Source organism: Candoia aspera, chromosome 8, assembly GCF_035149785.1.
Source record: "Candoia aspera isolate rCanAsp1 chromosome 8, rCanAsp1.hap2, whole genome shotgun sequence".
NCBI lineage: Eukaryota > Metazoa > Chordata > Lepidosauria > Squamata > Boidae > Candoia > Candoia aspera.
This window is the reverse complement of record NC_086160.1, coordinates 3,392,488-3,415,415: the sequence shown is the minus strand read 5'-3', so window position 1 is coordinate 3,415,415 and position 22,928 is coordinate 3,392,488. Positions and strand designations below refer to the sequence as shown.

Below are 22,928 nucleotides of genomic sequence, written 5' to 3'. Positions count from 1 at the left end.
AAGGTCACCGGTGCAAGCACCGAGTCATGTCTGACCCTTTGGGGGGATGCTGCTTTTGCGATGTTTTCTCGGCAGACTATAGAGTGGGGTGGTTTGCCATTGCCTTCCCCAGTCGTCACCTTCCCCAGCAAGCCGGGTGCTCCTTTTACCGACCTCGGAAGGATGGAAGACTGAGTCGACCTGAGCCGGCTGCCCGAGAGAGAATCCAGCTTCCGCTGGGATTGAGCTTGGGTCGCGGGGAGAGTTTCGGGTACAAGACTGCCACCTGCCACTCTGCGCCACACAAGGCTGTGTGGCTGTCCTCCCACTAAGATATTAAATGAGTACCTAGCAAAATACAGGGGTTTTTTTCCTTTAAAAAGCACTCTTTGAGATTCACACCACTTCCATTACAGGGCACTCCCAAACTAAATATTGGAGGCTGTGCACCATGCAAGGTTTAAATCAGGAATAGAGATGAATGCCAGTGCTGGCTTGGTCTGGGGTTCATGCAGAATCAAAGACCATGTACAGTAAAGTTTGTACAGAAGCACTGCTCTGCTTTTAAATATTGAGGCACTTCTACTATTAAGAATTTCTGATACCTGTTTGCTTTTCAATGTTGAAGACTTAGAGGACTTTTTAAAATGCTGTTACCTAATTTAAGGTTCCAAAATGAATACCAAATAGTTGACAGTATTGTTGAAACAGCAAGTCAGAGAACAACTGCTGGGTTTTGTTTGGTACATGTTAACCTTTGTTCTACAGGTTTCTGTTTACAACAAAATGTGGGCCTGAACCTTCTGTATAGAAACATGCCGCCTGTCATAGATCAATAAGACTAAACAGGAGAAGGACCATCAGGGTTTAGAGATGTTGATATGGTAGCCCAGCAAACAAATTCCATGTTTCCGGAGGGTGAAGGGCAGAGTACTGAATCTAGCTTCATAACTGGGCTGTTGCAAAATGTATTGTGTCATGTGATTCTCTGCATATTTAGGTGGTAGCAATATATACTAGTTGGCAGCATGTCCTTCCAAGTTAGATTTGCATAAAATTGATCCTATAAGAGGGAGTGAGCAATAACTCTTGATGAAAATGTAATGTATTCTGGTATATTACATAATAAATGTAACAAAGGTTTGCAAGGGACTTGGCAAGGTTTGAAAAATAATAGAGAAATATTTTAAGAGGTGTTGATACAATAACAGTTCCAGCCAATATTTTGTTGGATAAACTTGGCATGCCATAGCAAATTATTATGTATGCTGTCATAAAAGAAGCACTAAAAGCACAAGCTTTTAGCTGGCTTGGCCAGATTCCTTTGAAAATTATGTTGGCCACTTTCAGTTTGAGATGGTCTCTTCTAGAAGATTTGTTTTAGATTCACAATAAATACAAATTGAGACAGAAAAAAAACTTCATCAGCAGAAAGTGAAAATGACTGAAGCAAAACCTGATGACCAAGTAGAATGAACTTCCAATATATTTAGAAATGACAAGGTGAAAAAATCATAACTTACTCTTTTTTCAAGCTCAAGCCATGCCCAGAACAGTTCAAATTACTCTGGAATTCAGACTCTGAAAATTAGTAAAATTATATTTGCTTGAATAAACTTCAAATGAACTGTTGTGTTATCAGAACCTCAGTCCAGTTGCTTTTTGGAAATATTGATGATAGCATAAAATAATTTATGGTTTAGTGGATAAAATTTGCTACTGAGCAAGGAAGTCTATATTTCCTATTCTGATTCCTTATTTCCTCCACTATTACATGCCTAAGAAATGCCTCCACTATTAAATGCAACTCTGCTTCCTGCCAGTGACAACAGTTCTTAAAAAGTCCTGCTGCATCTTCTAGAAACCATTCGCTGTTGTTGTCCACCTTTTGAAATCCTGTGCGCCCTGTGTAGGAGCACGTTCATTGAAATTCGTAGAATTAACATTTGAGACATGGATAAGAAGTCTCTGCCTGTTCTATTTTTTCATCACACCAGTTTCCCTTCTGTACATACTTGTGTGTATACACATTTCTTCATCTGTGCCAACCTAGTTGTCTCTCCTTGGGGAAGGAAAAGCACCTAAGAATTGGGAAAGTAGAGAAAAAAATGTGAGAAAGGTAAGAGAATGTTTAAAAAGAGGTGAAAAATGTTGGTTCAGGAGTTGGGTTGTAAAGGCTGTAAAACTACCCAGCTGGCTTACATCAGCTTGATCCAGAATCTGTAACTACTTGGAAATAATACTACTTCTGAGCAGATCTTGCACACATGCAGTTATTTGCCCCTTAATCTTCTAATTGTTCCCTTGATGACGCTGTTCCTCCTGTGGGCGTATATTTGGCTCAGAGGAATCTTGATCAGGATCTCTTCCCTACCCTAATGAGTTAGACCTGGGCATGTGCTGGCCCCTGATCATTTTCTAGGCTCATCCACTATCCATCCTCTCCATCTATGGAGACCATGACAGTTCACTATCAGAAGGTATGATGATGGCCACCAACACAGAAGGCTTTTAAAAGAGATTAAACAAGAGACAAAACTGTAACTCTTATATGCATTATTTCTGGTGCTGCTGTTGTTTATTCGTTCAGTCGCTTCCGACTCTTTGTGACTTCATGGACCAGCCCACGCCAGAGCTTCCTGTCGGTCGTCAACACCCCCAGCTCCCCCAGGGACGAGTCCGTCACCTCTAGAATATCATCCGTCCACCTTGCCCTTGGTCAGCCCCTCTTCCTTTTGCCCTCCACTCTCCCTAGCATCAGCATCTTCTCCAGGGTGTCCTGTCTTCTCATTATGTGGCCAAAGTATTTCAGTTTTGCCTTTCATATCATTCCCTCAAGTGAGCAGTCTGGCTTGATTTCCTGGAGGATGGACTGGTCGATCTTCTTGCAGTCCAAGGCACTCTCAGAATTTTCCTCCAACACCACAGTTCAAAAGCATTGATCTTCCTTCGCTCAGCCTTCCTTATGGTCCAGCTCTCGCAGCCATATGTAAATACTGGGAACGCCATTGCTTTAACAATGTGGGCCTTTGTTGTCAGTGTGATGTCTCTGCTCTTAACTATTTTATTGAGATTGGTCATTGCTCTTCTCCCAAGGATTAAGCGTCTTCTGATTTCCTGACTGCAGTCAGCATCTGCAGTAATCTTCGCACCTAGAAATACAAAGCCTTTCACTGCTTCTACATTTTCTCCCTCTATTTGCCAGTTATCAATCAAGCTGGTTGCCATAATCTTGGTTTTTTTGAGGTTTAGCTGCAAGCCAGCTTTTGCACTTCCTTCTTTTACCTTCATCATAAGGCTCCTCAGTTCCTCTTCGCTTCCAGCCATCAAAGTGGTATCATCTGCATATCTGAGATTGTTAAAGTTTCTTCCAGCGATTTTAACTCCAGCCTTGGATTCCTCAAGCCCAGCATGTTGCATGATGTGTTCTGCGTACAAGTTGAATAGGTAGGGTGAGAGGATACAGCCCTGCCGTACTCCTTTCCCAAAATTAAATCAGTCCGTTGTTCCGTGGTCTGTTCTTACTGTTGCTACTTGGTCGTTATACAGATTCTTCAGGAGGCAGACAAGATGACTTGGGATCCCCATACCACTAAGAACTTGCCACAATTTGTTATGGTCCACACAGTCAAAGGGTTTAGAATAGTCAGTAAAACAGAAATAGATGTTTTTCTGAAACTCCCTGGCTTTTTCCATTATCCAGCGGATATTGGCAATTTGGTCCCTAGTTCCTCTGCCTTTTCTAAACCCAGCTGGTGCATCTGGCAATTCTCGCTCCATGAATTGCTGAAGTCTACCTTGCAGGATCTTGAGCATTACCTTACTGGCATGTGAAATGAGTGCCACTGTTCGATAGTTTGAACATTCTTTAGCGTTTCCCTTTTTTGTTATGGGGATATAAGTTGATTTTTTCCACTCTGATGGCCATTCTTGTGTTTTCCAAATTTGCTGGCATATAGCATGCATTACCTTGACCGAATCATCTCGCAAGATTTTGAACAGTTCAGCTGGGATGCCTTTGTCTCCTGCTGCCTTGTTATTAGCAATGCTTCTTAAGGCCCACTCAACCTCACTCTTCAGGATGTCTGGCTCTAGCTCACTGACCACACCATCAAAGCTATCCCCGATATTGTTCTCCTTCCTATACAGGTCTTCTGTATATTCTTGCCACCTTTTCTTGATCTCTTCTTCTTCTGTTAGGTCCTTGCCATCTTTGTTTTTGATCATACCCATTTTTGCCTGGAATTTTCTAATTTTTCATACCCATTTTTACCTCCGATGTTTCTAATTTTCTGGAAGAGGTCTCTTGTCTTTCCTATTCTATTGTCTTCTTCCACTTCCATGCATTGCTTGTTTAAAAATAATTCCTTATCTCTTCTGGCTAACCTCTGGAATTTTGCATTTAATTGGGCATATCTCCCCCTATCACTGTTGCCTTTTGCTTTCCTTCTTTCTTGGGCTACTTCTAGTGTCTCAGCAGACAGCCATTTTGCCTTCTTGGTTTTCTCTTTCTTTGGGATGTATTTTGTTGCCGCCTCCTGAACAATGATGCGAACTTCGGTCCATAGTTCTTCCGGGACCTTATCTACTAAGTCCAGTCCCTTAAATCTATTCTTCACCTCCACTGCATATTCCTTAGGAATATTAGTGAGCTCATATCTAGCTGATCTGTGGGTCTTCCCTAATCTCTTTAGTCTGATCCTAAATTGTGCAAGAAGAAGTTCGTGATCTGAACTACAGTCAGCTCCAGGTCTTGTTTTTACCGACTGTATAGATGTCCGCCACCTTTGGCTGCAAAGGATGTGGTCAATCTGATTTCGGTGTTGTCCATCTGGGGAAGTCCATGTATAAAGCCGTCTCTTAGGTTGTTGGAAGAGAGTGTTTGTTATGCAGAGTGAGTTGTCTTGGCAAAATTCTATCAGCCTATGTCCTGCTTCGTTTTGTTCTCCCAGGCCATGCTTACCTGTAATTCCAGGTGTCATTTGACTGCCCACCTTAGCATTCCAGTCTCCCGTGATGAAAATAACATCTCTTTTAGGCGTGTTGTCCAGTAGGTGCTGCAGATCCTCACAGAACTGCTCTACTTCAGCTTCTTCAGCATCTGTGGTTGGGGCGTATATTTGGATCACTGTGATGTTAGATGGCTTGCCCTGAATTCGAATTGAGATCATTCTGTCGTTTTTGGGATTGTATCCAAGCACTGCTTTAGCCACTTTACTATTAATTATGAAGGCTACTCCATTTCTTCTGTGGTCCTCTTGTCCGCAGTAGTAGATCTGGTGGTCATTTGATGTGAAGTGGCCCATTCCAGTCCATTTCAGTTCACTGACGCCCAAAATGTCTATCTTTAATCTTGACATCTCACCAATAACCACATCCAATTTGCCCTGGCTCATAGATCTTACATTCCAGGTTCCAACGGTGTGTTGATCCTTAGAACATCGGATTCGCTGTTCATCACCAGCACCGTCGGCCGCTAGCCGTCCTTTCGGCTTTGAGCTAGCTGCGTCATCACGTCTGGGACTAGTTGAGCTCATCCTCTGTTCCTCCCCAGTAGCATTTTGACCACCTTCCGACCTGGGGGTCTCATCTTCCGATGGTATACCGACATATCTCTGGTTGTACTGATCCATTTAGTTTTCACGGCAAGAATACTGGGGTGGGTTGCCATCCCCTTCCCCAGGGATCGCATTTAGTCTGACCTCTCTGTCATGACCTTCCCGTCTTGGGTGGCCCTTCACGGTTGAGCTCATGGCATCATTGAGGTGCTCAAGCTCCAGAACCACGACAAGGTAACACTGATATGATTCTGGAGAACCATAGTGGACAAAATAAGCATTTCGTTTCATTTAGGAAAAGGAGCAAAGTGCGGGAAACAAAAACAGGAAAACAACCAACAATAGTCAGAATGTACAGTATTACCAGCAGTTGCTCTGATTGTTCACTTTCTTCTACTATAAAGATGTAGGAAGGGGAATGTGCCTTCTTTGTTGAGTACAATCTGTGATAGAACTTTCTGTATCTTACCTCTTAGCAACAGTCAAACTACATTGAATAAAGACATAAAATATTCACAGGTTTAAAAAACACTTTGGATATTAAAAGCAAATTATAAATACACAGTGTAAATGTCAACAAAAGATAATGGAATACTATACAGTTCCATGCCTTATAGTTAAGGCAAATGTGGACATAATCCAGTGGTTTTCATAAATTATTTATTTAGAAAACACGTTCTATATCTATGTGTTTATCAAAACACCTTGTATGTTGCAGGGGGTTTTGTAATATTTTCTCAGCCAAAGATGTACAACCAAGGATCAAATTTGGCCTTTCAGGGCTGAGGTACACATTTGGCTTTCATAGGAAACTGGATCTCACACTCGATATCTTGGTTTGGAGGATCCTACATTAGGATCCTAATGTTGCTGGGGGATTGTGTAAGAATTGTTATCTCAATAGGAAAGCTGCCTTTGGGTGTTGATTTTTCTCTCCTAAATAGACAAAGCATTATTCTGTTGTGTAAGAAGAAAATTGCCTAAAGGAAAGATGTTTACAATTGAAATCAGTTCTGCAAAATTTATAGCTACTGAAATGTGTATGGAAGGTCGAGGGTGATGATCTGAAACTGTGTCTGAGAACACTTAATCTATTGAGTAAAGACTGGGGTCATTGAGCCATGAACGTCTGCAAAGTTCAAATGCTGAATGTGTTCCAAGCTCTTTTTTACCCTCAGCTTCTACACTCTAAACCAGAGTTCCTCAACCTCAGCAACTTTAGGATGTGTGGACTTCAACTCTGGCTGAAGAATTCTGGGAGTTGGAGTCCACACATCGTAAAAGTTGCCAAGGTTGAGAAACATGGCTCGGAACAAATAGTACCTTGCTAAACGAGAACTTCACCATCCCTTCTCTGCTCTAAATTTGGAACATCCTCTCTGGAGAGGTACCCCTTCTCCCCTTCTAACAAAAATGTAGGAAATTGTGAAAATCTACTGGTTTTACCAGGTCTCAAATAGTATTTTGTATTTATGCCTAATTTTAAGTAAAGTGCCCTGTTTTATTGAAGATGATTATGAATATAGTCATATCCATTATGCATGTTGTGTAAGCTCAGAATTACTGTGCCTTTTTAAAAGATTAAACCTTGTATCTCTCTCTCTCTCTCTCTTTCTTTCCTCTCTAGTTGATGATTTTTGGAATCTTTTTGTGCCTGGATGCTTTCCTTTATGTATTCACCCTCCTCCCGTTGAGAGTTTTTCTGGCAATGTTGAGGTTCATCACATTGCCTTGCAGTGGCTTGCGGTAAGTTTTTTACTCCTTCTGCTTTGTAAAAACAATGTTTAACTGTTTGATACGGTCTGGTCTTAATTTGTCTTTAAGTGGCCTAGTTTAATATTTGGCTCTTCAGGACTAAAGAGCCCAACACACTGCATTTGTTTCCATGCTTCACCCGGCTGGGTTCTGTATAGCAGCTGAGGACATTTATGGAACTTTTAAGAGCTGTGAATGAAGCATTAACCTCTTTATCCTGCAAGTTCCGTATCATTAAATTACAATTCATTTGGCACTGTAGCCTCCTGATTTTTCTTTCAAGAGCCGGGATACACACCACATGCTTTGTTCACAATTGGAGTGGCCTGTATGTCCAGTTAAATAAATTAAAAATGAATAAATGTATGCTCAGGAGATCCCTGGTGACATGGCCCTTCTAATGGGAACATAGGTGCGCAGAATCTTTTTTATAACTCTGAAATAGAGCTTTATAATATGAAAACGGTATTTCTCTTTAAGACTTAGAAAAGAAATAAATGATCTGAGATGAACTATGTACTGAAGCAAGAACACCACAAACCAAAATTCGTTAAATGCAAGATTCTATGGCTAAGAACTTGTTATTTTCAACTCAAATTTGGCTAATTTAACAATGTACATGATATAGGTTATTCTGAAGTAAATTTTTACTGAGGTGGAAGCATTAGACCACCAGCTGGAATCTTACTCTCTTATAGAATAAGACTGTAGAATATGTTAAATAAATCTCTAGAGAACAGTTCTGTTTGTTTATTCCTCGAGCTCTTGTTCCTTTTTAGCTTGGCACTAGTGTTACAAATCTGTTGGTGCGATATCTTTGTTGCGATTACGGTGTGAGTACATAAATTTGCAGAGGTAACTGTCATGCCGTTGATTGATAACCCTAACCCTAACCCTTTTGGGCGGGGAGGTGGGCACAAGAGACAGCCAAAATGAAGGAACATAATCAACTGCTGCACAAAACTTGTTGGCAGGCAAAAAAGGATCATGAGCTCCTATTCAGGAGATGGTGCTGAAAGCCCACTAAAAGATGGGTGGGCGTAAATTGACATTTATTTAGGATTCTAGTTTGAAAATCTAGTTTCCGGGACCATCATATATCCTTGTTCTTAAATACACCATAGGTACATATTAAGTACATTCTCCTTTGGTTGGTGCTGGTCGCCTGGGGTCTTCATGGATACCCCCATGTGGTTTTCTTGGCAGGAAGATAGAAATGGTTTGCCCTTGTTTTCTTCAGAAATATTTTGTCAACTTCCCAGTCTAGTCTACAATCCCAGCATTTCCTGGTGATCCCCCATACTGTATAAACATTTACTAGCCACATCTGACCCTGCTTCATTTCTAAGTCCAAACAAGGCCAGCCCGTGCTGCTACCTAGCAGAGCGTGGATGAATATAGCTTACAATTAGTCAGGTGAGAAAATGACCGGAATCCTCTACCCACATTGTGTGCAATTTTAATACTCTATTGAATGTGTCTAGTTTCATGCACTTCATTTATGGCAAGGTTCAGATCATCTGATTTCAGCTTCAGTTTCTTTTTATTTCATAAAGATAAGTTAGGTGGTGATTTAAAAGAATACATTTATTATTATTAGTTATTTACACGTATATCCCAACCAAAGTAGAGCAAATGAAAAAATGACCTTGATGGTAGGTGGGATATTTTATTCTCACAACCATCATTCAGTGACTTGATTTGGCCAGATACCTAATAATTCCCTAAAGTTATACACTGAGTTCCATGTCCAAGTAGGGGACTTAAACAAGACCCTTTGTTGCAATGAGAATAAACACATTTCCACCCCAAATCTCACCAAAATGCATTGGTGGGACAAAATGGCAGGAAGTCTCATTCGGTGAGCAGGAACCAGTTCTGTGTTGCTGGTTGCAGTATGTAGCTCTGGGCAGAATTTTCTAAACAATAATCAACACTTGATGCTAACATTTAATCTTGCTGAGCACAATATTTTGGCAGTCTTACTGTTCTTCATGGAGGAAGAATATTTCATATTTAGCCCACTTCATTTATTTGATGTTTTTAACCTTTATTGGCCACCCAGGGTCGCCTGGCAAATTGGTAGCCATGTAAATGAACAAATAAACCAGTAAATAAATCAACAGTTGTATAGATTACCCATCCCAGGACTGATGGGGGGAAAAAGGAATGTATGAATTATCTTTTGCCAGCAGTGCGGGTACTCAGTTTTGTTTTGTTTTGAATTCAGTTAATTATTGGACATCTCTAATCAACATAAACAAGGTGCTGCAAAAGCCTTGAGCACAGTTCGGATTCATTGTTGTTGCCCGAGTAACAGTTCGGCGATTTCTGCTCTCCTCCCCATTCCCATTTTGTATTGCAGATCTATTCTGCAAGATTTCCCCAGCATCCCAGAATAGATTTTAGAGATTGGGATGGAGTAAGAATCTGTGTTGTTGAGGGATGCGATTCCATCAGTGGATAAATAACGTGGATGCAGCCCGGCGTATCTATTAGCTGCTCTGCTCAAAATCCCTTTTTGATAGTGTCTGACTATTTCATAAATGTTTCAGATTTGGTCTTATTTAGTGCTTAATTCATCTGTGGAATACTCCTCTGTATCATTGTTTGCTGCTGTAAATAAAAGTTCGGTGCTTTTTAGTTTTCTTGAACGGTCCATGGTTTTTAACAATAAACATTGCAATAGAAAAAGGTATCATTCCATAATGTAGGTAGGTATGCTTAACGACTGCCATTTTCAGAAATGAAGCACAAAAATAGCTAAATCTGTTGAGGGTGGTTGCTCATTTTCCAGTCTCTGTGTGGATATTCTCTTTGGACTGAGCTGCTTGAAAAATAATTCCTTTAGACACCGCATCATATTCCATTCTATGTGGAAACTAAAAGTGCTCCTCCCTTCATTCTATTTTTTTCCAAGATCTCAACAGAGAGATTAAGTGCACTATAACTCTTTCCTTGTACTTCATTTATTTTTGCCTCTTGTAAATTATTTAAATCAGGCGCTATATATTATTTCATGCTAAAATGTTCCAAAAACCTAAACATCCTTTCCTAGTTCGATGCTGATCCTTATTTACAACAATATGAAGGATGTAAATTCTCCCTGTATCCTTATTTCTGTATTCTGTCTCCTAAGCTTACCTATAAACAGGGAGACTGATTCATAGGTGGGACTGTTCTATGTTCTTTACAATTAATCTCTTTGTGTGCTTTGGTTTATAATTTATTGAGAAAATAGGTTCAAATTTTTGAGATTCTGAGTTTTTAAGGCAGCCAGATATAGGTAGTCATTTAGCGACTGCCCTGTACAGTGACCGTTTGCAGTTAACAACGGTGATGAAAAAGTAACTTTACGACCAATCCTCACATTTACAACCTTTGCAGGTCTGTAAAGCAAAGGAAAGCTGAAGTAAGATCATAAGCACAGTTTCTGTTTCACTTAGTGACCACTTTGCTTAACAACCTAGTTGCAGGTCCACATTATGGTCACTAAACAAGGACTACCTGTATATTTCTATCATTTGGCTAGCAATGATGATTACTTGCTAAAAGTTACTTCTGTTTGCACTGGTATTTGAAGTTTTTGTTAGGGAAACCTTTCCGGTATGCTTTGATGCCTGAGGATATATGGCTACATCCCAAAAGAATCAAGAGTGGTGTATCAGGCCCCCAGCACCACCTACTTCTGCAAGCCAGATGTTGTTTCAGATAACAGACTTGGTCTAGCAAGATAAACTTTTTGTCATATAAATAGAAATGCTACCCAAAAGTCATACTTTCTCTAAGTGCTGCCTTAAATCAGTCTTTGGGGAAAAGTTGTCCTCTCCAAAAGGCATCATTATTTACTCTTTATCTCTTCCCTAAACCAGAACTCTATAATAAATACTAGAATCAGCTTTGCTTTATTTAGTCTATTTAGTTTATTTATAATTAAAAAATGTGGATTACCTCCGCTACGTATTTTATATTTCTTTTGGGAAGATGTTTTTGTTTCTATTTATTTATTATTTATTAATCAAATTTATCACCGCCCATCTCCCCCCCCCATTAAGGTTATTTATGTGTGTGCCAAGATTAAGCGTTAGCTTGGTCAGGTTCCTGTAACCCCATAATGACTATACTCCAATATGTGGGTTAGTTTTACCTTCTTTGTGATGTCTGTATACCATTACCCAGAGCAATATTGTATATATTTGTAAACAAGCTTATAATTTTTTTCTTACGTGGAGGCATTTCATTTTTGGGGTAGGTAGTGTATACCTCGACAATTAAGTTCATCCAGGATCAGACTTTGATTTTACTCCTTTTTTTGCTGGAGTTCATTGCAAATTCTTCCCGAGGCAGAATGACTGGTTCCTTCCATCTGGAATAAAGACCCTTTCCCTGTTGCAATCTGTCTGCTGCGCGGGGGAAAACAAAGGGGCCCAAATCACGTTCCCTCTTTTCCCTATGAGTAAGATACGTAGTGTAGCTACATGACAACCTCTCTCTCTCTCTCTCTCTCTCTCTCTCTCTCTCTCTCTCTTTTATTTCTTGTAAATCAGACTGTGGGGAGAGCACTTTCACTTCCTTTATAGGATGGAATGTGATGTCACACAGAGCATCTTCACGGTGAGTATAGAATCCGGCTTTTATTCTATGCTAACGCTGAACCCCTGGGGCCTCCGTAGGCGGCGTGCGTGGGCAGCTGTGGCTGTCAGAAATGCAGGAAGTCAGATTTTGAGCAGCGTACCTGCCTTTATCCATTTTCCCTGATCCTAAATGGTCAAGACACTAAAGAGAAATTAACATTCTTGCAGTAACTCTAGAACCTCCTTTTAGACATACTGAGAAACTTAGTGAAATAGTTGTTACGTTTCATTTAAGATTATGTTGTCCTGCCGGTTTCTGGGGGAAGTTTGTAATTTTTGGTTTTGCTGGAAGTTGTACTAGTCAAAGCTCCTGGGATGTTTTTAACCATACTGGGTAAATGAGAATCTGCAAGGTCACCTGTAATGTAAAAAATCTGCTTTTGTTGTTGTTACTGGTTTTCAGGCCGCTTAAAACAGTTGGCAATAAAGACTGTGGATATTGTCTTGGGAATATTGTAGTCTTGTAGCAAAATAATAATGAAATGCTTATTTAAATAGGGCTGCCTTTTTGCAGCCTTCTCTGCTTTCAAAAAAGCCACAGTTAAAATTGGATGGCCCTCCAAAATTGAGGTGGGGCTTGAGATGGGAATCTGTAGAGAATTTGCTAAGGCAGAATGGCCTTTGTTCACACAAACACTGAAAGTACAGTTCAGAATTACGTTTAAAGAGCTCAGATGTAAAATGCTAGTTCTTCTTACTTATTTCACAGACTCTCAATGGTGGGTTGAAATACCATATGCAAAACTTCCTTTACTCTCCCTTCAGAGTCAGTTACTAAAGCTACAGCCAAGGTTGAAACCATGGATGTTAGAATTTCCTACAAGCTTATTTCTTTCATTTAGGAAAGATGAACTGTTTTACAAACCTCAGCTTGCACTCTGCAGCACATTGGACCATGTCATTGGATTTAGATGGCATTCCTTAGCTTCATTTTAAAAAGTGTTTCTAAAACTGGAAACAAAAATTTTCTTTTGTCCTTTCATATTATTTAATTTCATTTAGCCCTTCATCTTCTCTCATGCCAGCTTTGGCATTTCATTTCTGGCTTACATGAAGCCAAGTGCTCCCATCACAGTTTGTAATCTCTGACTTAATAAGGTAAAATATAATTAATGGTTTTAAATAAGGGGTATCATTACCTGTTGAAATAATGAGCTGGCAGTTACTTTTAAGATAATTTTTTTAGGGAAAGTGTTTTAAGATTTAATTGTCCCACATTGTCTCATTTTACCATGTTTGTTTTGAGACAGCTGTCACCTAAGGATGGGCCTAAGGATGAGGTTGGTATTTATTTATTTTTTCTCAGCATGTTGTTTGGCTGAATGGGCGCATGTTGGCGGATGTGCTGCAACTGAGAAAAGAACTTACTAGCTTATTTAAATGCTTCTTATAAAAAATGCATGCTGTAAACTTCCCCAAACTTCTTCCCATGGTGCTTTCATTTATCATGTGGGTACTGTAACAAAGCTCTTGTGAATACAATGCATGTGTTCTCATTCACACATTACATTTTTGGGTGTAATATTTTACCATCTCATGTAATGTGAAAACAGGCTATGCTCTTAAATCGTAGAATCTCCTGAAAATGAACTATGTGAATCCCAGCTAACATTATAGATGAGGTTGGTTGTGTGGGCACTGTATTTGCTGGCATATTCAAGCAAAGTGGGAGCCTAAGCCGGTTCAGGTCTAATTATGTTATTCCACTTCCTCTAATGCTACAACATTCAAACCACTTTTTCTTAGGCATAGAGAGGAAATAAGTTTACCTGTCTTGTTTCAGATTTTCAGATTCTTCCAGTGATGATTTTTCAAGGTGTTTGCAATAAGAAGGATTTGCAAAAACTAGGCATACTCACAGTGCAACCGGTTACGCTGAGGGAGGAATGGGAATGTACAAATGGCGAAGCTTGGGGGACATAAATTTAAGGATAGGCTTTGATAAGGATGCAGGTAGCTACTTTTTCTTACTTACTTCACAGACTCTCAATGGTGGGTTGAAACACCATATGCAGAACTTCCTTTACTCTCCCTTCAGAGTCAGTTACTAAAGCTACAGCCAAGGTTGAAACCATGGATGTTAGAATTTCCTACAAGCTTATTTCTTTCGTTTATGTTCCTTCTCATGTCCCACATCCCAAGTGCAAAAAAAGTTCTAGCTATCATCATAGCTTAATGGGGCTTAAATCAAATCCTCAGCAGTCTTTCTTGGTTGATACCTTAAAACCATTGCAATATAGCTGCATTGTTAATAACGTTACTATATTGTTGAAAATTCAAAATTTCCTAGGCAATAGTTTTATTGGATGAACCAGACTTTTATAAATAGCCACAAACTTTCATATTCCTTAACAGCGTTGTTTTAAAAAAAAAAATTTTAAAGTAGAAAAAAGGCAACAGGTTTGATCTTCATGTCTGCTAGGGTGTTTAGTGGAGTCAATTGCTAGAGAAATGTTGGTCTCCTGTGCACTGGATGTGTTCAAGTGATGGCTGCTGTGTGTTCATTATCATTAAATAGGATAATTTGAGCGTGGTCATTTGTGCCTCAAGTAAGAACTTAGGGTTGATTTATTCCATGATCCATCGGTTTGTTCTCTTGGCTGTCCACAGTATTTTCAAGAGTCTTTTCTAACAACAAAGTTCAAAAGTGTCAATATTCTTCCTACCTTGCTTCTTCAAGTCCAACTTTTCCTTCTATAGAGTGTCACAGGGTATACCATTGCTTGCACTGTTCTGATCTTAAATGAATAGATTAAATTAAATTGATAAATTAAAATAAACGTTTTATTATCAAATATATTCATTCTTGTAGTAAATGAGAAGAGTCTAATTGAAAGTTATAAAAGTGGTGTTTTTCTTTTATGTATTTTCAGATTTACATTGCCTCTAGTACAATTCATGCAGTTTCGTATTATTATCATCATCATCATCATCATCATCATCATCATGGTTGATCACACAGTCAGCCAGATGTTTAGATTGGATTTTTGTCCACCTATTGAGTCTTTCCCAAGGACCTGGAATAGGCAGATGTTGTTTAATAATATTAAAGTTATCATTGCAGGTTGTAAGCTGTTCCAAGTAAAGCTGCCTTTTGCAGTTGACCAGCGGTGATTTTGTCAATACCGATGGTGTTCAAGTGGTGCTCCAGATGTTTTGGGATTGCACCCAAGGCACCTATTACTATTGGGACTACCTTTGCTTTCTTTTGCCACAGTCGTTCTACTTCTATCTCCAGTTCTTTCCGTTCTCTTCTGCTGTCTCCCGGTATTGCAGTGTCCACTGCCCAGACCTTTTTTGTCTTTCTTATCAACAGTTGTTAAGTCTGAGGAGTTGTGTGGCAGGTGCTTGTCTGTCTGAATTCTAAAGTCCCAGAGCACTTTAGCTTCTTCATTTTCTTTGTCTGTTTTGTGGTCCCACCAGTTCTTGCTTGCAGGCAAGTAGTATTTCTTGCAGATATTCCAATGTACCATTGTTGCTACTTTGTCATGCCATTGTTTGTAGTCAGTCTGTGTGATCTTCTTGCAGCAGCTTAGATGGTCCACTGTTTCCTCAGCTTCTTTGCAGAGAGGGCATTTGCTGTCTGTTGCTCTCTTCTCAATTCTGGTTTTGAATGTGTTTGTTCTTAAGGCTTGGTCTTGTGGAGCCAGAATTAGCCCTTCTGTCTCTTTCTTCAGCTTTCCTGCTCTTAGCCATTGCCAGGTCTTGTTATCTGCTTTGCCTGGTTTGTTTTTTTTTAATGTACTGGCCATGTAATACTTTGCCTTGCCATATCTCTTTTCTATTCCTCATTTGGTCTTTCTTATAGGCCAGTTTGGTTTCTTTGGTATTCAGTAAGCCTTCATGGTCTACTAGCTTCAGTGCATCTTCTTGTGATGATCCCAGTACCAAGATCTCCAGAAAGTTCATCAGGAAGCTTAAAGAATTCTGTATTGAGGATCCAGTTAACACAAGATAGTAGCCAAAGCTCCAAGTGAGAATTTGGTGCCAAGACATTCAAAGTGATTCTTTCCCTCCTCTGATCTCATCCCTCCTCCCTGTCTCGCAAACAAGCTGGTTCTCACTCCTGAGTTTCCCCCTCCCATCTTGGCAGTTCATTAAAGTGATTAACAATGCAGGTGCCTTATCAGCAGTTCAAAGCATCCTTGGCTGAAATGCCTGGGGCAAAGGAATGTGAAGCTAACATGGGTTGGTTGTCTGGGAATGCGGTGAATGTGTGAAGCCAGCTAACGCCTGTAGAAACTTCTAATGGCAGGCGAACCAAGAGAAGGGAGCCTGATACTTCTTCACTGTCCTTCAGATATTCTTCCAATGGCCTTTTTTTTTCTTCAGCTGTCTGGTGTACTTGCAACATTTCACACCCACCTATGTTCCTTGGTGAATAGAGTCTGTGTGGATCAGGGGCATGATTTATTATCATTATTATTATTATATTGCTACTACAGGTAGTCCTCATTTAGTGATTGCCTCATACAGTGACCATTTGCAGTTATTTTGGTGATGAAGAAGTAACTTTACAGGTCTGTAAAGCAAAGGAAAGCTGAAGTAAGATCATAAGCACAGTCTTGGTTTCACTTAGTGACCACTTCGCTTAACAACTGAGTTGCTGGTCCCAGTTGTGGTCACTAAAAAAGGACTACCTCTAGTTAATTTCACAAACATAAGAGGTTGGTAGAGAAGCCTCTTCAGTAGGATACATTCCCTGATCTAATTCATTTGGCAGAATTCAGGTGTTTCTCCAAACCATAACTTACTATAAAGTTTGAATTTTAAAAATCATGGTTTGTAGTAGCTTCACAAGATGGACGTGGTGTTACTGGGGGTCGATGTGAACATCCAGGATCTTGGATGCTGCATAACACCTGCTGAAATGGAGGGGCTACCCTCCTTGTTCTGTGACCTTGACATTGTTTCTTGCTGAACTGTATTTCTTCCTGTGTGTATATATTTATGTCTGCGCTCATGTTCATTTCATTTGCGGTCAGCATTGCACCTACATGTAATCTTAACCAGTAGCTGGAATTGACACTGTTTGTGTGTAGAATTTACTTAGGATAGCTTTGGCTATTGGGGATGATCTGAAGTGAGTGTTGGCGAAATCTTCATATTCATTTCAGAGTAGCTGTATAATTCCACTGATTTTTCTACACGTATTTTCATAGCAATCTACTCTGTGATAGTTAACTCTACTGTGTGAATGAGTTTTTATATTTATCAGATATGATATAATTTATATCAGTGTTTCTCAGCCTTGGCAACTTTAAGATGTACGGACTTCAACAGTTCTGGAAGTTGAAGTCCAAACATCTTGAAGTTGCCAAGGTTGAGAAACACTGACTTAGATAATATTTTAAAATTTTGTTAAAGGAGCCAATGTTTGGAGGAGTAAAGGCTAACAATTGACAGCAAATTGCCTCTGTCCTTAATTGTGATGTAAAGGCAGAAGTGTGGCATGAAGAGCTTGTTTTGGTTGGTCAGACTTGGAGCCCAGCAAATGTTATTGTGGAATTCTGGTTTATGTAAAAATGAAAAGTATACCAAGAGGAGGGCTAAAGTTTTTGCCTGCCTGCTGTCCTTTTCCAGTATCACTGTTGTGACTTTTGCGGAGTTGAGATAGAATCTCATACTGAAGATCAGTGAGACAAGGGCTGCAGGATAAGGTGGAAGAAAGTTTCTGCATCCATTTTGTTATCAAAACCCAACCTCTCCTCTCCTGGCATTTGGGACAGCTCCACACTGTATCTGCCTCTTCTCTTAGATAAGCCAGTCTCTTAATAAATCCTTAGGGCCCCAGGACACCGTGTGGATCCTTGAGTGAAGAATTAATTGCTCTTGAAAATACTACAAAAGATTCTGAGCCATCAGGAAAAAGCCACAAAATTTCGAACTATAATTCCTTGTAGTAAAATGAGCTTCATATTTGGATTTCTGACTTTTAAAAGTAAAGGTGATACAATTTTGTAATTCAAAACAAGTTTTCCTACTAAAATCTTAGTGCTTAGTTAACTCTTCATATATATGTCTCTAAAACTAATAGACTATTAACTTTTCATCTCCAAAGGGCCTAAGTGGTTTGTTCAGTTGAGGCTAGCAGCCTCTAAATGACACAAGTAAAAGTTAAAAAGCTTCTAAAATAGAAACAGGTCAGAAAAACAGGAACCAGCTGCTTTTTCCCTTCCATCCGTCTCACCCTGTTAGACTAACGGAAAGGGATCTGCCAGTTGAAGAAGAGGCAGCCCAAGCAGCTGCTCTGTGAGAAGGCATCTTGCTCAGAGGGCCATGGGGGGTGTTCCTTTCCCTAGAGAAGCTAATTTATTTAGTAATAGATGGCTGCATCTGTATCAAATGTACTCTTTATTTTGCGTAATTTTATGTTTCAGTGATAGACGCCTGCTGCAGCCAGCCCAGGTGTGTGATATTTTCAAAGGCGTAATACTTGTAATTTGCTACTTCATGATGCACTATGTTGACTATTCCATGATGTACCACCTGATTAGAGGACAATCTGTGATTAAACTCTACATCATCTATAATATGCTTGAGGTAAGTAGATGATGAGTAAAACTATTATGGAAGCACATAGTCTTCCTTGACATGTCAAAGCCTTGTTGTAATTCCTTTTCCACCATGTTAAAAATACAGGTAGTCCCCACTTAACAACAGTAATTGGGACAGAGAACTCCATCACTAAGCAACAGAGTCATAAAGCGTGACACCCTGTGACTGCACCAACTTACAACAGCAGTCTCAATTGCCATTATTAGGCAAAACCCACACGATCACAGTATCGTGCAGTTACGTGATCACCATTTGCGACCTCCTGCCAGCTCCCCCGTTGACTTTGCTTGTTGGAAGCTGGCAATGAAGGTTGCAGATGGTGATCACGTGACCGTGGGATGCTGCAACCTTCGTAATTGTGAGCTGGTTGCAGAGCGCCCACATCCCGATCATGTGGGGACGCTGAGACGGATGCAACTTCAAGGACCAGCCATAAGTCTCCTCATTCAGTGCTGCCGTAACTTTGAATAGTTGCTGAACAAATGGTTATTAACCAAGGACTACCTGTACAATGTTATTAAAAAAAAGTATTTGTTATTTGAAAACTTTGATATACAGTATATACCAAGAGAGTAACAGATAATTCATAGTACAGTATTTAGGAACTTCGTAAATAAGTTCTTAACTACTTGAGAAGCACTCAAACATTTAGCCACAGGTATAGGATTTTGGAGTTCTTTTCCCTATGAATGGTGTCTTAAAGCAAACTGCTTTTTAATTCCTTCAGTTTTACAAAGGATTTGAATTATTGGCATTAGTAATAGCAACAGGAAGAATAATAATTACCCTTTCTGTGAACATTTAGAGGGTTATCAATATAGAGCCTTTGTGAAATAGATGATTCTGACAGTGACTCAATTCAGGGTCAAACAGTGAGTGGAAAAGAGCTCAGTCTTGATTTTTATCTCAATCACATTCAAGGGAAAAAGAAACTCTTTGGGTGAACAAGTGAATTCTGTCTTCCGCTTGGGGCCAATAATTATTACTCTTACTTCAGTCAGGAAGAATCCATCTTCTGCTCTATGCCTTTTTTAGAGTTATGCAGAGGTTCAAAGGTTAAAGGGGGATTCAACATGCATGAGGGTGCTAAAGTGGTACCTCTTGACAAGTCTGTAAACTAGATGCATCCTTGACCACAATCACGCAGAGCTGCAGATTGAGGGAAAAGACAACAGCCAGCATGGTGTAGTGGTTAGGATGTGGGGCTGGCACCGGGTTCTGGTCCACCATCAGCCAGTCATACTATCTCAGCCCAACATGCTGCTGCTGTTATGGGAAACAGTGGGAGGAGGAGGTGCTATGCATGCTTCCTTGAGCTTGTACAAAAGGTGAGAAGTTTTATTGCTTTATTTATTACATTATTATTACATTTTTATCCCATTGTTCTACCATGATTGTGGCAGTTGAGGTAGCTAACAAGAAACCACTTAAAACATTATTAAAATTGAAAATATTAAATTGCCATGTTTCCAGTTTTGCTCATGAAGTACTTCCTGATGGAACGATACCAGAGAAGGAGCTAAACAGAAGTTCCCAAAATGTTTGGGATTTGATTCTGAAAAGTTACTTTGAAGCAGGAATGCAGCTCCTGTTGGCATCTGATTGAAGGCTCCGTGCCTTGTTCCAGGATCACAGGTGCTTCCCCACAACAGCAGGTGCTGCAATTGCGCTCCAAGCAGCTTTATGGAATCATATCTGAGGCAAACAGCTCCAGAAATGGCTGTCTTTCTGGGTCTGCTTTAGCTTTTGGTTGGTCCACTCCTGATAATACTGATGGACTTGAATATTTCACACCACCCGCCCACTTACCCTTGCTTTAGTACGCAGTTTCAGCAGGTGTGTCCACCCAATACGGCCAGTATTTCCATATGGATCTAAATTAAGGGTGTCTGTTAAGGCTGCCTGGTTAATTACAGGCTTGTTCTACTGCTGATACTCCCTCTGATCCACAGCCACATGGGACTTTTGGATACTTTCTGGGTTGCATGTTTGAGTTTAATAGATCTAGTTGGTGCTACCTGTGACCAGTGCCAAAGAATATGATTATATGTTTTGAACATCATGCTATGGCCAGTATGTAGTAGGGTTCCTGAGGAAAGGTAGATTTAGTTTCTCTAAGTGGAAAGCTAGAAAGAAACTAATGCATAATTACATCCAGCCTAACATAGCAGAAAAACTACAGGAGTGCATTCTCCTAAAGTTACATTCGTGGAACAATTATTATAATCAACACAAAGCATAATGAAGTTGAAATGAGTTGTGAAAGTGATTGTGCATGCTTAATGGCAGAACTAGGCCAGAAGGCTGAAAAACAGGGTTCCCACAGCCAGTAAAAATTTCGTACTAAGGTACTAGGCACAAACTTTGTGCTGATTTTGTTCTGACTGATCCTGGGGATATTTATCTTAAATGCTGATGTGTAAAAAAATGCAATAAGTAACGTAATAATCCAAAATGGTGAACACAGAAGTTCTGACATGCACTGTTGCTATAACCTTAACTTTCAAATGGATTTGCATTACGGCCCTGAAGTCAAATAATTTTTGCTTTAGAGAAAACAAGCTGCAAAATTAAAATACACTTTTGATACACACATACATCTCTCTAGGTAGCCGATCGTTTGTTTTCATCTTTTGGACAAGATATCTTGGATGCTCTCTACTGGACTGCGACGGAGCCAAAGGAAAGGAAAGCGGCACACATAGGGGTCATCCCCCACTTCTTCATGGCAGTGCTGTATGTCTGTATCCTTTTGTGTTCATTTCAGGGTGGTCATGTACTTCCAAATACCTATAAAATCTTGGGTGTTGTATAGAGAAGGCAACGAATTCCTGATAGGGAAAACAGGAGCTCTTTTAAAGCAGTGAATTGAAAAACCTTGGTTTGCAAAACAATATTGAACTAACAGCTTATTTTCTCTGTACCGACTGTCTTTCCTAGGATTTGCACTTTTATGAGCCAATGTCTTCATTCCACTGTACAAACAAATCTAGGCATCACCGGTTCTCCTTTCCTTAGATAGCTGTATGACCGTAAAAGAAGCAGCAATGGTCAATATGGATAGAATAGTTATTCCGAACCTTTACAAAGGAAAGTTCTAAGTAATCAGAAGTTTAAGGAGCTGTTTTGATAGTTTCAGTGAATTGTTCTTTCAAACTGAAAATGAAAGTCTTGAAAATTGACCAGCTGTCCTTTCCAACAAAAGACCCTAGAGAATTGATGGAACTGTTGGGTAGTTGTCTGGATTTGGAATCCAAGAAGGGGAGCTGAACCTTTCCCTGAAACGAGTCCTGTGTGTTGGGAAGCCTGCATAGGCATGAAAAACTGGTGTGGATGGGTTATTATTCCCCTGGACTGTTCAACGGGGGGGGGGGGGGGGGCTCCAGTCCCGTTGCTGTCAGAGATATGGGTTGGCTCTGGCTAAAAGTGTTTTTTCAAGGTCCAGCTTGTTCACCAGCTGTGGCTAAAGCTGTATGTTGCTAATACTAATTCAGAGAACTTGGTTCTTAAAAGATAAGGCCTTTAAAGATTATTTAAAGCTCTCCTTCTGCCAATAAATAAATAAATATGTCACGGATCGTTCTTGGATGATGAATGATGTTGGTGTGCACTAGAGACATCTTGGTAAGGATTCAGGCCTTTGAAACTCACTTCTAATAGGTTGCCTTGCAGTTATAACATTTAGCACTGAAGGCTCTTCCTCACTGCTGCCTTGATTAATGCCGGTGAATAAAAGCCGTTTTTCCATCCCTTACTTGCTTAATTTCCCAACTTTTCTGTGATAAGTCATCAAGAGGCACTCAACCTAATAATTAAAGGACTTGTGGTAATACCAGTTTCTTCTGAAGGTGGCAAACCCAACTCCGTTTCAGCCATGTGCGTCATCGTCAGAGCTGATAAGATGGGTAATCCCAAATCAAGTTTTGGCAATACAAAAAGAAGCATGGCATAGTTCTCTGGCTTGCGCTCTCGTTCTTCCCTTGCATGAAGAAATTTGCAACTTTTCTCCCTTTTTTTTGGTGGGGAGGTATATTTGGTATGCTGGCTTGATCGTGCTGTATATTTCTGTTGTTTGGCCTTTTTCTGTCGGTAACATTTTCACTTGTTTTATTATTTAAATTGTTTTATTGGCATCTTTGCTTTGGTATCATATTTTATTGTAAGGTCATATGAGGGGGTCATGTGAAAAAGCAGCCTCTGTATTTACTTAAAGTGTAAAAATAAATTATAAGGCTGATAAAAAGTGCTCTCACATGACGTTTTCATCACAGTAGAATAATCCGTTAGGGCTATGCAAATCCTTCAAGAGACATGCTTTGCAATGAACAGATATCATTAAAACGGCTGTATCTTTTCCAGACTCGTACAGTTGCATCAGCTACTCCTGACTGTCTCCTTTGGTGTATATATTAAGGCAAGGCCACCTTGCTTTTTCCAGCACACC

The 22,928-nt window shown here is 39.9% G+C and overlaps 1 protein-coding gene across 3 annotated transcripts in view; it reads left to right on the top strand.

Annotated features, from left to right (window-relative positions):
• TAPT1 (transmembrane anterior posterior transformation 1) overlaps nucleotides 1–22,928 on the top strand; it is a 44,299-nt gene that overhangs the window by 8,467 nt on the left and 12,904 nt on the right. For 2 of the 3 annotated variants that reach the window (XM_063309628.1, XM_063309626.1), the window contains exons 3-6: nucleotides 7,165–7,283; nucleotides 13,177–13,206; nucleotides 18,307–18,469; nucleotides 21,093–21,228. In XM_063309628.1, coding sequence (XP_063165698.1) covers nucleotides 7,165–7,283; nucleotides 13,177–13,206; nucleotides 18,307–18,469; nucleotides 21,093–21,228 — 448 coding nt within the window. The remainder of the gene's footprint in view (nucleotides 1–7,164; nucleotides 7,284–13,176; nucleotides 13,207–18,306; nucleotides 18,470–21,092; nucleotides 21,229–22,928) is intronic. The other variant, XM_063309627.1, reaches the window with a different exon arrangement.